General features: G+C 34.8%; 1 protein-coding gene across 3 annotated transcripts in view; it reads right to left on the reverse strand.

Annotated features, from left to right (window-relative positions):
* The window catches only part of LOC113233135 (probable Ras GTPase-activating protein), a 191,124-nt gene that overhangs the window by 117,781 nt on the left and 56,065 nt on the right, over window positions 1–17,278 (reverse strand). For all 3 annotated transcript variants that reach the window (XM_026468136.1, XM_026468135.1, XM_026468138.1), the window contains one exon: window positions 1,634–1,755. In XM_026468136.1, the coding sequence (XP_026323921.1) occupies window positions 1,634–1,755 (122 nt within the window). The remainder of the gene's footprint in view (window positions 1–1,633; window positions 1,756–17,278) is intronic.

Raw genomic sequence — 17,278 nt, forward strand, 5'->3', positions numbered from 1 at the left:
CCGCCGTGACAAAATCTGAAACATATTTTTCATACTCTTCGACACTCTCTTCAGGTGATGAAATCGTTGCCGTGTAACTGGTTCTTAATTTTTGGAAATAAATAAGTCACAAGGGGCCAGGTCGGGACTGTACGCGGGATGGCTCATAATAATAATAATAATACTTTTTATTTCTCCACAAAATACAACAACAAATAGGAAGTACATAAACAATCTTAGTAATTTTAGAACATTATTTTGTAGGAGCTGGTGCTTGCTATAGGCTTAACACCTGTGCTACAAGTCACCAGGCAAATCATAAGGTCAACGTTGTTCACCTTCAAAAATTCATTTGTCTGTTTGGCCATGTGAGAACTGGCATTATCGTGGTGCAAGATGATACGGCGTTTACGGTTATTTTTACGGAGTTTGTCAATAACTTCCGGCAAACAAATGGTCGTGCACCAATCACTAATCACGGTACAACGATTCTCCAAAGCAACAGTAGCCACGTGTTCAGTTTTATTAAAAAAAGAAGCAATCATCCGCTTAGAGGCACTTTGCACGCGCGACACTGTGGTTGGTTTCGGCTCATCTAGAAAGACCCATACGCTCGATTGCTGCTTTGTTTTGGGATCGTAACTATAAATCCATGTTTCGTCACCGTTTACTATGTCCCACACCAAATTTGACGCCCCTTCGCTGAATCTGGTAAGCATGGCATTGCACCAAGTCACACGATTCGTTTTTTGAGCCTCATTTAAATTGTGTGGGATCCAACGAGAGCACAGCTTTTTCACACCCAAATGTTTGTGTAGTATTGATTATATGTATTTGACTCATGCCTATGCCTAATAAATCTCATGGTATGTCACATGTCTGTCGGTTTTGATCATACGGCGCACAGCATCGATGTTTTTGTTGTTCACAGCAGTGCACAGGCGATCGTCACGAAATTCGTCACTGAGATTCACACGACCGCGTTTGAATTCTGCAAACCAGCTATACATAGTCGTTTTGCATGGTGCTTCATCGCCAAAAGCAGTTTGAAACCGAGCGAAGCTCCGCTGAGCTATTCAATTACACTTAAAGTCGTAGATAATCATAATAGGAAAATTTTCACGAGTTAAATCCGTGGTGAAGTAAACATCTAATTTCTAAAATGATGCCACAATGTAAAAACAAGTGACAGTCAGATGAAACGAACTGTATTCTACAGCCAAAAAATTCCATTTTCAAATGTTGTAATTACTTTTTAAATATTGTTTATGTAAGTGGCCAATTTCGGAAACTTATAGTGCGCCCTATGTAGTTATCTAAGTAAATATTCATAAAGTTTAATAATTTAATGTTATTGATATTGTTTTTTGTAATCATAATTTTTGTTTTGTTGTGCACGTAAACCCGTTATTGTAATTATAGTCTCCTGTATTTAGGTCTGCAGTAAGAAATTTCTGTTCGAAATAAGCAGTACCCTTTGTTTTCGTTTTCCTTATTAGTAAATGTGTTTTTGTGTTTTCTTTACAATTATTAAATAAAAAAAAACTGAATATCATGGTAGTAAAACAAACAACTCATTTAAAACTTATTCGCAGGAGGTGTACATGCAGTACCATGGATTACATTCTATTATGAGACATAGTGTGAGACTCACAGCAAGTTCCTCGCTGGTGTAGGCAGTGAGGGTGCGACGGTCCTGCTGCAGGACGCAGTAGAACGGCTCCCAGGACGGCGGCACCCCCAGCGCGGCCCCACTCGCTGCACTCGGCGCGCCGTCTGCAAGCGGATTAACAGAAATTAAAACAATTACACACCAAATAAGGTTTGCGAATGCAACTCACAATAGAATGGCTATAGACCTTATTTCACGGATATCTTTGGGGAGAACTTTAATTATAATGATTATCGAGTTAAAACAATACAATACAATACCCATACACGAAGCATAGAAATGTGGCGATATAAAATACATTACTACAAAGTAAATTAGGTTTGTAGAAAGTCAACGGACTAAACCAACTAATAGAACGAAACGATCGGCCGACACAGACATATTGATGCTACTAAATAAGCATTTTAGAAACGACGAATATTTCATCGAATTACTTAAGACTACATTAAACGAAGTGCATTACGTTACAAATATATTTTGACGACCTCCGTAGTCGAGAGGTTTCCACACTAGTTTTCATAACGTCGCCATCTCTGAGATCCCGGATTCGTTCCTCGGTCAATGCAGAAAACTAACTTTTCTATTGTCTCGGGTCTGGGAGTTTGTGGTGTGGTACCGTCTTGTTTCCGATTTCCACAGCACAAGTGCTTTAGTTATATAGTTTGGGACCAGAACAACATTTGTGATGTTGTGTAATATATTTATATTTATTTACTAAAAATTGTGCAACACATCTTAACTATTTAAAAAAGTCTCTTTTTTATCTCATTAAAATTTTGATCAAATATTGCGCTGTGTCGATACGTTATTTTTTTAAAGTGAAAGGTGTATAATCATGTCACATGTAATAAATTCACACAGATTACGTGACAACGAAACGAATGTCTAATATATCAATAAAGAACTTGTTTTCTAATGATAATTCTTCACCCTCTATAGCATTACACTTATAATACGTACCCATAAATCCAACTCAAGTTAACAATCTTTCCTTTTAAGATTTAAAATTCAAATAGCGGAACGCAAGACCGTTATATCTTTCGATTACATAATAGAGTCACGACGTTCATCTCTGCGATAGTCGCAGAAAAACGAATAAATCGCAGCGACATCAAAACTGATGTCCCGAACTCTTCATACAGCGATAACTCATACCTACAGACCAAACAACAATTAATCTGCTGTCATTTCTAACCACCTAAGTAATAAGTAGTGTTGAGTCACCGAAACAAACAACGTATCAATTAGCAACCAAAAAGGAAAACTGTGCTATATGTATAAACAGAAGCAAAAGAACGTATCTAAAATTTGACTAAATAATAAATGCAGTCGACTTATTTACAGGTTTTACAAAACAAAGACCTAGAAAACAAAGATCCTCATAAATAGTAATGTAATCTATACATGAGGTCAATTGTAGTAATTGAAGTACATTCAACTAATAAAAGTCCATACAGCTTTGTTACTGCTCCCGACTGCTTAATGCGTTCCATTTAGTCTATTAAACACTGAGTCATGCGCACTTGGTGTCTAAGGTATACAGAAAACTTACAAAAAGTTCAATAACGTTCCCCAACTTACCTTGAGAGTCAATGTAGTAGTTATACTTTTGACATGATGTTCTAAGTCGTACAATAAAAATATGTAAGAACTACATTCCAGTCCAGGCATAAGAAAGGAAACACCTATATTGAGCTTCCTGTTTGAGTTTTTGTTAATATATCGTGTACCAAACAACAGTACCTACTAAAGGTAGGCGAAATAGTATTGCGTAGAAAGCACTTACGCCCACAATCACTCATGTTCACACCAATTTCGGTGCGAGTTATAATCGCAGCGAAATTTTGAAAGAGAACCAACAGCAATCAAAAGCAAGCAACAAGTCTTGTAAGTAAGTAAACCTAATGTACCATAAAGTTAACTGAAAAGCACAATCCTAAAGATCTCATCGCGGCAACAATTTCCGTGCTAAAATACCGTTCTCTAGCGTGTAATGAAATAACTGACGTCTTTAACATCCCGTCGTGGCTCAAAAAGGGCCTGAAGCGATCAAAACTGCCTCTCCTAGTCACGCACGAGCTCGCCTACCATGTGCCCGGATTACCTGCCAGCTTTAATTTGACGCCAACGCTAGGGAAATATTTTATATCTGATTAATATTAACCTCTAAAATGTTTAAAGAAAAATGCGCATTGGTTCAACTATAACTAATAAAGTAACTCTAGGAAGTTAAACAATTTTTCCGAATTTAAGTCGCGTGTATTTGTTTTTTTTTTCAAACAAACCAACGTTTAGTTAATGAAAAATAGTTTCATTTCCTATATGTAACAATCGCGAAAATCTAAGAACTCGATAAGGAATTAGTTTGTTATAATCATTGACTTACAATTATGAACGTCGGGTCCGCGCTAAAAAGTGTCCGAACTTATAGGGCGTTAAAATCGTATACAGAGCGTCATTCACGCTTTAGTCTTCGTTTGTTCGCCTGACACCGAAGCAAGCAAAATTAGACAGTACTGCGATGACATTACAATTTAAATCTAACGTTTTAGCTTTTTCATATTCCTTTACATGTCACTACGTTTATATAGGTTGACTTGGGACATTTTTTCGTGGTTTTTGTATTAGATCCGCCGTCCATTTATTTGTAAGTCAATGGTTATAATTATTATATTTGTTATAATTATTATTGATCGACCTCCGTGGTCGAGTGGCTTGCACACAGGTTTTCATGGAGTCGTCATCTCTCAGGTCTCGGGTTCGATCCCCGGCCGGGTCAATGTAGAAAACTAACTTTTCTATATTGTCTCGGGTCTGGGTGCCTATGGTACCGTCGTTGTTTCCGATTTCCAAAACACAAGTGCTTTACTTATACTTACTTTGGGATCAGAGCAACGTATGTGACGTTGCTTAATATATAATTGATAATAACAAAGATCGAACACAAAGAAAAAATCTCTCGATCTGACAGAACACGATTCTGGCCAATCTAAGGCAAGCGTTCTACCAACGGAATTAGTTATTTTTGTTTTCTAAAAACCCTGATAAGTCATGCCAACTAACTTAACGTAACGTATTTCTGTATCGGGCTGTTTATTTCAATTATATCTCAGACATTATTATTATGAACATTTTTATTATTTACATTGTAATATATAGCTTCATTAAGGCCACAATGCACATTTATAGAATCACTTTTAATTATAATTATATTCTCGTTTTTAATTAGTTTTATCATGTTGTAACTTGTCTTGTAATTTTATTTTATTTTACTCTTGGTTTTAAATATTTAACATTTGTATGTTATGTATTTGAAACCATGTATCTCCTCTTAGGGTCCAGCTGAAAAACAGGCTGAGGCTCTGCTCAGCACAAGACTGAGCTGGCTAACCTTTTCGACTAACATTGTGAACTTTACTTTTTATTCTATTAGTTATATTCTTTTTGTTTTTTTAACAAATCTTGTGTTACTTGTTATGTTGTAATATTATTTGTGAATAGCCGAATAAATGTTTCTTTCTTTCTTTCATTGTAACGTGTACTATACCTAGCAAATTTCATATTTGTATTCTAGTATACCACAAAATATAATATGGTTCTAAACTACAAAAACCAAATTCCATGTTCAATAATTTCTAACTTAATATAAAAGCACAAACACCTGACTCGACATTAGTATGCTTGGCACGAGAGACGTGTTGAGCTGGCAATGTAAGGAAATTATTATAATGCGAAAACTTCCTCTTGCAGCTGTGCTAACGACACCTATTAGAAACCAGACCACCCAAAGCAATAATCATTGGTTATCTATAACACGTACAAATACCTTGGGACAACGATCTTCAGATAGTTCTTAAGATAATGCACGGGTAGCAAATCCAGTGGCGTCTTGTTAAAAACCTTGCTGCGGGCGAAGATTTAATGCTCTTAAGCATATCAAAGCAGTGTTTACAACTCGTCCTGCAAACGAGTAAGACCCGTTCCTCAACCTGGCTTATAATAACATTATACAACCGTTCAATCGATGTACGTGGTTTCCACAGCAACACTTGCGCGAGCTTCGATCCTGAATAACGCATTTAAGCATTTATATCTTACGTCTATGTCAATACGTAAACCCAGGGAAACTAGTTTTTAATTGACCAAGTTGCATTGACCTCACTGAAGTGAAGATAAATAGGTACTCACTTGTAAATGAAACTGAGATCATTAGTGGTGTTAACTAAGGTATTATGGTTAGCAAATCAAGCTCATGAAAAAAATATTAAATAGCTTGAAGAGAATGTACGTTGGGAATTTTAACATAAAAAGATCAATACAAATTTATATTCAACTATTTTTTGTGAAATGACTCCACTAATTTGTTAAAATTATAAATACATTATTTTTTAAATTATAAATAAAGGGTATTAAACGAAAACAGTTTTCTTGTTGTTTTTGGAGTAAGCTTTCAATTAATTACGACATTCCGTCCTTAAAATAGTAGACTTTTAGTAGTAACAAGACACGAGCGTGGTGAGTGCGTGGGAGGAATAGTCGCGGCTCACACGAGACGCGTGATGCGCCTGAGTCTATGGAACAATGGGCTCGAATCGAAATAAACAAACGAGAAGCGCGAACATCAACCGGTCGCGCCGAGACGCCGCGACATCAGCCACCGAGGTCGCTGTAATCTTGCAATACTGTTTATTTATAAACAAACGCTCTTAGCGACAGCGGCTACATCAAATACATGTCACAAAAAAATTTGTCTCACAACATCGGCATACCTATGTGTATACATAAATTATGTACATATATATAAATAAGTCATATTGCTCAGTGTTAACCCGAAACGTGTTACCATTAGCATATACATGATTTCAAACGTAAATTTTTTTCATTATTTTCATATTTTAATTCACGTTTTAAGATCTCAGGAACAGATTTAAATGATAACAAGTCAGTGGTAGTTTGCCTTGAAGGTTATTGTTTCATTAAAACAATGTACAATCGCAGATTATTTTGGTCATACTCTACAGTAAATGGGTGACGTCACAATTGTATCAAATTCGATAGTCTGCTTACATGAAAATAATTTCCATTGCATGTTTTTTTCGTACGCAATACGCTCTTTTCAAATGTCAAACGCATTTGATCGTTGTAGACTCATTAACCTTTACCCGTTCGATTACGAAACCAAATCAAGTCGTGTGCTAAACGCTTCTCAATCAAACACAAAATGAATAACTGACAAATCGTAAGTATAATAAATCATGAACATTGCAGAGCACCATCAATCAAGGAGGCACCTCGAAACTATTCGAAGTTGCCTAACTAGAAAAAGTCGGAATTCAGTAATACGTTGCAGGAGGTGGATGATAAAGGTCAGTTGCCGGTCGGGCCTATAGGGCGTCGCCCCACTAAGGCATGCTTACATGAACTCGAGTACTAAACGCTAATTATATCATTCCACGGTGTAACTTAAGTGCGTTGGCATTGAGCTAGCCCTCTAAAGGCCGTGAGAATCCTGTATTATGCAATTTACCACAAATGCATAGGTTTACAAGTATATTTCCGTACCATATACCGTTGGGTAGTACGCTTTTCTTTCTTTTGCAAATAAGGACTTGTTAAGATTTTATCACACTTCTCATATTAAATGCTAATATCATTCACGTGTGATAAAGGAAGGAACAATAAAACTTTCCGTCACAAAAAATACCGTGTGGGCGATAATATTAGTAGCCTTTATTGTTTGGGCGGAAATATGGACAGTTTGAGAGATGATTATGTAGGCTGACGAGCACTTCGCTAAAGAACTTACTGAGAAATAAAGTCTCCAGTCTCGGCGTGCAGCAGCGATGTGCTTTGAATACAAATTACTAACGCACAACCTTACAACGTAGTATGCAAGCTGAATGAGAGTAAGTCATAAATCAAAAGACTTTCGTGTAGTAGAAAAAAGTTATATTATTCTAGCTATATTTAGAGACAACTTTAGTCATTCGAATAATTTTTGTATATGCAGCATAAATAAGGAGTTAATTTTGTTCCACAAATTTTTGCTGTGCCTACGCCTAACCTTAATTTCTGCAAACGTACCTTAAGTTCAGTTCATTTAATCATATTATAATACAATTTTGTTGGGAAGTGCTTTTTATTACCCAGTCACTGAGTGACTGGTTATGAGTTACAATTGGGCCGTAAAAGATGCTCAAGGCATGTTCGTTTTTTCGACATTTTTATGGTTTCCATTAAGTAGCACATAATAAAGTTATACAGTGTGCAGCAGAGGTAAAGTGCGAAGAGTGTGGGCCATTTTAAGATAATGTCTTTTCATTAAAAATAATAATTGGAAGCGCATTTCAAAATATAATAGTGTTTTAAAGAAACTGGATGTATATACTTTTTATTTATCAGAAAATGAATTCATATTGGAAGCAGTTATACCTACGTGCATATTATTGTCCAACTGATAGAGCATTACTCATAAACTTGGATCTGTCGCGTTCTCACGAGAAAGAATCAATACTTAACAATACATAACAATATTTACGCAGTAGTGTATGTAAATGAACCTTTATTGTGTAACCTATCATCATCATATTGAGATAGAAAGACCTCTGAGAGATAAAGCAATTGTGATATGAGCATTGTTATTTCAGTGCACCAGCAGCACGATGCAATACAGAATCCATTTTTCATGTCTCAGTATAATGTTTTTTATGATACCAAGTGATGGCCTACAGGGGTAGCACTATAGGGCGCGACTAGCGCGAGACCAACATAAAGCGCGACATCTCTATGTGAGAATAGCAGTATCTCGCACTTTATGTCGCTCTCGCGCTAGTCGCACCCTGTCGTGCTAGCCCTATTGGTGTTAAGTGACACGCCTATGTAAGCGATAGCAGTTACTCGCATTATTACTTGGCGACAGAAATAGGTAAGATTGTCACCTTACTGTCGTACCGCCCTGGACGAACTCTTTCACAAGGAGCTCTACTGCTAATAAACCAATGTTAAAAATAAACAATTTTAAGCCAAACGTATACCACATCCGCAGTTATTGCTTACATATTTATTATGCATAAATCTCTCTCGTTATTAACAAAATTAAATACCTAGCTGTTTTCCAAATCGTGTAGGCGCTACCGGTGAAACGGGCCCTGCCCGGTGAAAGCCGCACAATTAACTTGAAACGGCTTCGCTATAATAAAATATCAATTTGATGGATATAACATTTCATTTTGAAATAATATATTTTGTCGGCAGAGAAATGAACGTAGCAACGATTAAAGGAGAACATAGTGAAAGAATTACGAACGTAGACTTTTGTTTTCATTGGAAACCATTTTCTAATAATAAACATTCATTGTTTATGAGCAACATGATATACTTGATGAGTAATTAGAACCAAATTTAAATAAACTAAAGGTGCAAGGATGTGCAAACTACCGAGTCATCGATCTATTGTATTAATAATTTTATAAATGAAAGAGATACTCACTAATTAACCTGTCACGCGTTTTAGAGACACAAGGTAACCCTAAACTGCGGGTATTTTCATCCACTATTTTTTTTTTAAATTTGGATAATTTATAAAAAATTGTAAAACAAAAACTTTTACGAAAACCGTTTTAAGACGCGTGACTCATGATAAGTTAAAATCGCAAAGATCTGATCGCAAAAATCCCTCCTTGTCATAACTAACGCATTTGTATTTCGGAAACTTTCTAAGTATTGGCACCTAAATATTTTTTTGCTAGTAAAAAATGTTAATTACTCTAATTTTGCTTAACAATAAAACTGAAACGAAATACGATATAACAAAACCGATTAGAGGGTGTTATAGATCTCGTTTCGATAATCCCAGATATGTTAATAAATTTCGCTTAAAATGTCGATCAGGTTAGTTATGACAGGTACGGAGGGCAGAGTGGCAGAGAAACATTCAAAAATTCTTTAAGAAATGAACGGACATTGACCATATAACCAGAAATATTGGCCAGCCCGAATTCGAAACAATTGACGGGTGTCGTCAATTGTTTCACTTCAAATGGACCAGTTTAACTTGAATATTTAATTACCGATGAAATGTGATTCCGTTTGATTTGTAATTAGATGTTTTGCTGTTTTTCCCACACCACCGAATATAACAGCCCCCATTGTTAGAGATACTATTATTATTACAATAAATACGAAACATTTTTGGAATATACGAAGACGTACACAACAGGTCAGTTACTGGTGCTGTACAGTGAAGAGCACATCAAGATTGACACTTTGTACTTTGAACCGTTCTTATCGTAAGTAGCATAGAGTTGGATTTAAGTCTTAAGTGTAAAGCTTGACGTGCTCTTGACCCTGTACTATTTCAGTTTTCTAATTTGTGATTTCAGCGCAAACGAATGTTGATATTTAAAAGTGATCCTATATCACTTTTACATTTTTGGCCCGTTTTTAGTGGTGCAAAAATTTTTTTCAGATAGAGGACATTGTAATTCACAATCCCCGGACCTCAACCCGATCGATTTTTTTTTTGTCGGGGGGCACGTTAAAGACATAGTTTACGTCCGGGAAAGTGGTGTAAGAATTACGCCAAAAAATTCAAGTGGCAATAACAAAAATAAGAGAAAATCGACAGACTTTTTACAGGCTAAAAAAATAAACTTTTTATGCATATGTTGCTAACCAAGGCAGGCACTTTGAGAATATATTGTAAAATAATTCTTGTTTGCTTTTTAATAATCATTTATAATTAATTCTTGCTGTTTGATTTTGTTCCGAAGTTTCAACCCACACACTCTCAAAACTTTTTGTGCATTATTTATGAATTTGAATAAGAAATCTTAGTTGAACTAATGTTTTCTTTTAATTAATTAAGTTAAAATTGTTCGAATAACGATTATGATACAAATTGTCAATTTTGGTTTTTATTGACTCAGTGCACGTGATGTCAATTTCTGAAGACGTTACAATAATTACACCACTACAACAAATCTTAAGGTAGGTTTTAAGGCTTATTAGCAAATTCAGATAGGCCATTTTTCTCACTCACGAATTTTTAGAAAACTTAACAATTTATTCGTAAACGAATAAAAATTAACTAAAAGTTTAAAATAACGGCGAAATCAAAAACAAACACAAAAATGCCACATTGCATGCTAGCTACGTGGTCACACTACTTCCATACCAAATTTCAATTCATTTAGTGGAATAGTTTTCAAATTAGAATGGTTTTGGTGACTAGAGCAGAAAATGTTTATAAAAGTACCTACATGAAAAATCATAACTTCTAAACTATTGATTTTCGCAAAACTAATGTCCATTTTAAATGAGTTATTACGATGGCCTCTATCTGAAAAAAAGAAGAAAGAAGAAATAAGGTCCATTTACCTGATGAGTTGCCAGGGCTGGATGGCCCTTATTTCGTCTCTATTTCTGGTTATATACTCGATGTGAATGGAAAAGTATCGCAGTTAAAAATGAAAACGACTAGTCTTGTTACCCAGAAGCTGTAAAGAATAAAAACATTTCCCACAAATGCATCGACTTATGTAACAACCATGCATTGTATAATGCGTGTCTATTATTCGCGGCGGAAACCGTACGACCTCTGAGCTGATTAGCCGTTCGTTTTATATCGCCACAGCAGTTACTGTCAACTAGGGTATGTTACACAATTATAAAGTTTCGCGACCCGTTTTATTCAGTTCAGATTATAGATAATAACTGCTTATCTGTTGCCTCTGGAAATCTCTTACGACTGTTTGTTTTGTTTAAAATCCATGCACCGCTTATTTCTTACATAACTACGTTAATAAATATTTCTAATACTTGTTGTAGAATAAAATAAATACAGTTTATTAGAACCATGGTATAAATACAGTTGTTCTAATTAAATAATAGTATCACATCGCACCGTTAAGTCAATAATGTTAATACATTATGTATGAGTTAATACTCAAAAACTGGATTATTTCAGACTAAATGAAATAGGAATTACTCACTTCCCGTAAAAGATTATTCAATTTTGTGTATAGGTTAAAGTTTATTACAGACATCTAAACAATTTCCTACTTGCTAAATATATTTAAAAATAAAAAGGAGAAGACAATTTCAAATTTTCATGTACGGACTGTTTTGTTCAAAATAGCTCACAAAAAGTTTGTCTTTTTGAGTTAAGTAGATATCTTTTAATTGTTTCTTACAATATTCTAACGACGGTTTCATAGACGTGTAGAGAATCAAATTTCACGTTCAACAATAGTATAATCTTGAATATCACATATTGTGAGTTACAATACTATAGTAATAGCAGCACGAATGATTCCTGACAGGGTATAGCAAATTGCACTTAAATGTAGTTTGTATTATAATATTAATTACCACGATAGAAATGTAATTTGAATTCGGTACTAAATATACATATAGGCTATTATACATCGAGATCATATTGTTGAGAAGAAATGTCTTTAGTTTGGAAGTTAGTGAATTGTTTTAGTTATACTTTTTGTACATGGACCTTTTTTATAGATTTCCAGAATCCGTTATGGGAGGAACAATTTGCCTTTGCAGCGTGCACTCTTGTGAATTCAAACAGATTAAAATTAAAATTATTTCATAAAAATGTGACGACTTCTTGAATAAATAAAGAGGGGAGGGTCAGTAATAGATTTATGAAATACGGCTTGTATTAGGTGATCCGCGTGGACCCGAGTTGGATACCAGGATAGCAGGAATGTGGAAATGATACGTATACTATTTAAGTTTTTTTAAGGTCATCTATTAGTCTAGTTCTTATTATTTGATTCTAAAGGCAACAACAATAAGTCCAGCACAGCCCTAGTCATCGTCCAAAATTAGACAAGCAGAGAACCATATTCCAACCGGTATTTAGTGTGTCAATTTAGGCGTTACCCATGTGCAATTATAAAATACGAGTTGTCCTTCTTCGAGAGCGCAGCGATGAACTCAATTTAAAACATGTGAGTCATGTAGAGTATTAATAGAACTGACCACTTTCAGAAAGTTAAAACGAATATAAAGAAAAGTCGCTTAGTGAGACATACGAAAAACAAAAACATATTAATTATATTCTGGGATATTATAGGATTCAAAAACGATGGTATCACAACTTGGAAGTCTTGGTATTCAATGTCACTAATTGGCAATAGTTTCGTAATTTCCTAGAAACACTCGATAATAAAAAAATGTTCCGTAATGACATTGTATAATAAAAAAAACTGTCACTAGCATTGTCAAGAAAGACTTAACTTTCTCTATTGCGGAGGGTTTAGGCGCCGACGGAAGTTTCTACGAACTATCTACAATGAGTGCTTCCTTCCCTTTTATATTGTTCCATTCAATTCTAATGCAACTAAAAATAAATTATATAATCAATTTATAAGGATGTTAACATTTCAAAACAAGAAGAGCGCAATTAAACAATTTAATAGGTATTTTCGTACCTACCTAATATCCCGACGTTTCGGCCCGGTTACACTGGCCGCTGTCACTGGGCACGTGTGAAAATACCTATTACATTGTTTAATTGCATTTATTCCTATTTAGAAGTATTAGTATAATGGTACGCGAAAATTTAAGTGTATATAAGGGTGTAGATTCTATTAGCTACCCGCGTTAACACCAGCGTTTATCGCATGTATCGATGCTGATACACATTCAGTGCCGATATTCGCGTCGTGACATTACCTGAAGGGGGTATGACGGCACGCTGGAGTAATTTACAAACATTTAGAAACTGATGGAAAGCCGAAAAAACAGCTGTCGTCGTTCTCACCTTTAATAAATTTCCTTTATGATTAAGCTAGACAGATTGATTGATTTTATGTAAGTCGCATATTTGAGTTAATAAATGTCATTAAAAAAATTAAAATCATAAAAAAGCTTTTTCACATAGATTCAATAAGGATCTGTACATTTTTAAGATTTTTTTAAATATATAAATCAGCATCCTCATCACCATCTGCTGAGGTTAAAGTAAAAAAAAGAACCATATCCGTATACGCTGATGCGTATAAAGTCTGCATCAGCAACAACACTGGTTAACACCACATGGTAGCTTAGACATAGTAGACTACATATCTATTCCAATTAAAGGGCAGAATATAATACAACTACTACCACCTATATTGATTTGTTATTTTAGAAGTATACGTATCATCAAGGAATAAATTTATTTTTAAAACCAAAAGAGGTCACTCTAAAATAAGCCCTTTGATCGAGCATCAAAAGGAAATCACTTACTGGAGCATTAATGCGCCTTTTATGCAATTGTTCTACAATACATCATATACGCCTTTGAATTCATTGAGTCGATTATTCGATTTGGTTCCTTGGAGTCACGATTCAATTCTGACTTTAGCTTTTGTGGGGCAAGGAATGGCTTTTGTTGGAATTTTTTGCGTTAAAATAGTCTTTAATGAATAGTCTTTACATCGGTTATCTCTTAAGAAGTACTTCAAAAGTATTAAGTTTACAAGCATATAATTACTTTATGTTTGATTGATTTATGAGTTATTAGACAATAAATTAAAATATACAAGTACGGTACAATAAAAGCTTAAATACTAGAAATTTAAACTAGGATTAAATTATATGAATAAAATTGGGTCCCGCGGCCAGTTGCCCAAGATGTTGGTATGGTTACCCCTTTTTACAGCTATGCTAATGCGTTGAGAAAGGTAGCTGCCGGCTCTTGGGTTCCCAGACAGTCTATTAATGTTTTGGTCAAATTGTAACTATAAAGTAGGTAAAATGACGCGATCGAAAATTTTCTATATAATAGAAAAATATGAAATGAATTCAATTTTATACCGAGTTCTGTACTGCAAGTTGTGTATACGACATCCAACAACATGTGTCTAATAATCCTCCACATCATAACTTTGATATAACGAAATGATTGTATTACGGGTATTACTTAACGTTCTCTTACGATGCGTAATCTCTTGGGAACTTCGACAACATTGTTGATATTTAGAACTATCAGATTCCATTGCTATAGAGGTACATATACGATGTTAGAAGTGAATGGAAGTTCTCATATTTGTCTGTTAAACTGTGTTTGTAAGACCTACTAGTGTAATAAAAAAAATACGTTTATAATGCAAAACAAATCGTTTATCTATTAATTATGCAAATTGTCAGGCATTGACTAATTGCTTCATGTACCTAATTCTAATTTCATACTGATTTATGTGTATCATACAAATGCAACTCTACATTGTGATGTTGTAAGAAGTAATACGTGTAGTGGTCCGGGTGATAGGAAAGATCTTTCTTTTGATATAATATACAGAATTTTTATTCATATTAAAACTTTTCCCACCCACCGAATAAACGTGTAAAGGAAAAACTGCAACTTTACAGTAGCGACTAAAAAGTTATAAAATAATACTCAATGATGATTGGATACATAAATACAATGTATGGCCAAATGAAAGATAAAAAACATTTTAAGCCTCTTATATTATATTAAAATATGAAACACGAAAATATTGATAGTTTATCGGAAATTAATAAAAACCCTTTAAATTTTTAAGCTACGTAAAAATGACTTTCGCGGCTGTTCGCTTGTATTGTTTACACTATTATTCGTGGGAAAAGTTACATACATATTTACTTTAAAATGTAACATAATATAACTCTGTTTTACTATGGATGTTAAGATTTGTCAATGCGACAATTATAATTGTAGTTACGTAATTATTCTAGTAATTGGTCATACATTTTAAAAGTGCACAAATGCATTACAATTTTAAAGATTTTTAAAGATTCAATATTACAAGGTTAGTTAGTTATAAACATGCAAGAGTAGATACTGTGCAAAATACATACTTGCAATATTCATGCGAGATTGTTGATTATTTATTGATTATTTTCCGTAGAACAAACATCGGAGTACCGAATAAGCATTAATTGGAAAATTCTTATGTGAAAAATATGAGGTGTATTTTGAGCGGGAAAATCCAAAAACCCAAAAAAATACTGTAAAAGCTTTTACACGTTTAGTCGGCGGGGCCGCCGTTTTATTATTTTTTTAAGTTAATTACTTTTATTAACTGTCTCCGTGGCCGAACGGTTACCATGCTGGACAGCCACGCAAAGGTCCCAGGTTTAATTCCCGGGCCGAGAGAAATATTTGTATGGCCTACATTCATTTTTCTCGTAAGCTTGGGTGTAATTTCTAGTTGTCTATGTGTGTGTCCATGGTACTCGCGACACAGGGTTTTCCCGAATGCGGGGCTACGTTGAGTGTATTCAAGTTTGTTAGTTGCATACCAATGATAATGCAAGCGCGGTAAGCATTAAGATATAGAACATTTTAATCATTGACTTACAAATAAATTTTAATGCAAAAATTTTCACAACAAAACGCTATTCAATAACGATTACGATTTAATGTTTTATAGCTGTATTTTTATTGGATACTGATAAAACGTACGAACTGGATATTATTCCGGCTTTAATCAATGAGCACAAAGTGACTGTAAAATAAAAATGAGAAACTGTTTAAATCTATACACGTATCCAAGGTCTCCAGACTGGTTCATGACAACTCATAATAACCTCCGGCTTTAATAAAATCGATTGTAAAACAACGCCAACAAATAGGACTGATAAAGATAAATAATGACCGTCTACATATACTTAAGGACTTTTAATCTAGTTTAATTATTTCGTACAGAATTTTTTAAATCGCATTACGTGATGCAAACGTGTTTTTTCTTTTGTAGTGGCGGGACGAACAAGTCGTGCGCCTGGTAGTAAGCGACACGCTTGTCCACAACAATTGCAGTATCACTCAGTGCTTTAATCGCAAAGATCTTATGGACACTGCTACTGCGCCCGTCACCCTGAGACATAAGTTGACAAGTCCCATGTGCCTGTATCACCAGCACGCACCCTTACCATTCAAAACCGGAACGCGTAATGCTTACATGTAATAATAAGCGCGATGAAATTTAAAAAAATATTGTATGAAAAGAAAACAGAGACACCAGTACTTTACTCATGTGACACCAGTCCAGACAAGTCGTTCATACCAGGTGTCATAATCAGTTAAACAACGGATCCACCGTCACCGTCTGACAGCATCTGTCAATTAGACAGCCGGCCTTACGTCAACATCGAACTTAACCTTTAGATGTTCACTTTTAAATATTTTCTAGGGCTCTAACTCATACGAGCTGCTATAGATAATAGGCATAGTAACAGTGACGCACCAATTGGTTATTGCAAACTGAACCAGTCCGAACGGTATGCGCACAGGTGCACGGGCGACCGACGGCGCGTGCGCAGCCCTCGACAGATACTCAGCTGCTGCTGATGACATTTTGAAACTATTTACAGAGCAATTCACATAATCTTACTCTCGTTACTATGATCGTACTAGATGGCTAGTAGTATAATGTGGCATACACCAGATGCTTAATTACTATTTAACATGAAATTACAATTTAAAAAAGCTTTAAAAAAGTATTTAAAAGAAAAAAGTAATTATACACACTATAATAATGCAGTCAATGTAGCATTTTTTTTTCTTAGGTTTTCTCTATTGTTACACAATGGAAAGGAAACAATTTTTTTTTATGTAATTCTTTTTTTTCAATTTTTTTT

Source organism: Hyposmocoma kahamanoa, unplaced genomic scaffold, assembly GCF_003589595.1.
Source record: "Hyposmocoma kahamanoa isolate Upper Pololo Valley unplaced genomic scaffold, ASM358959v1 78, whole genome shotgun sequence".
NCBI lineage: Eukaryota > Metazoa > Arthropoda > Insecta > Lepidoptera > Cosmopterigidae > Hyposmocoma > Hyposmocoma kahamanoa.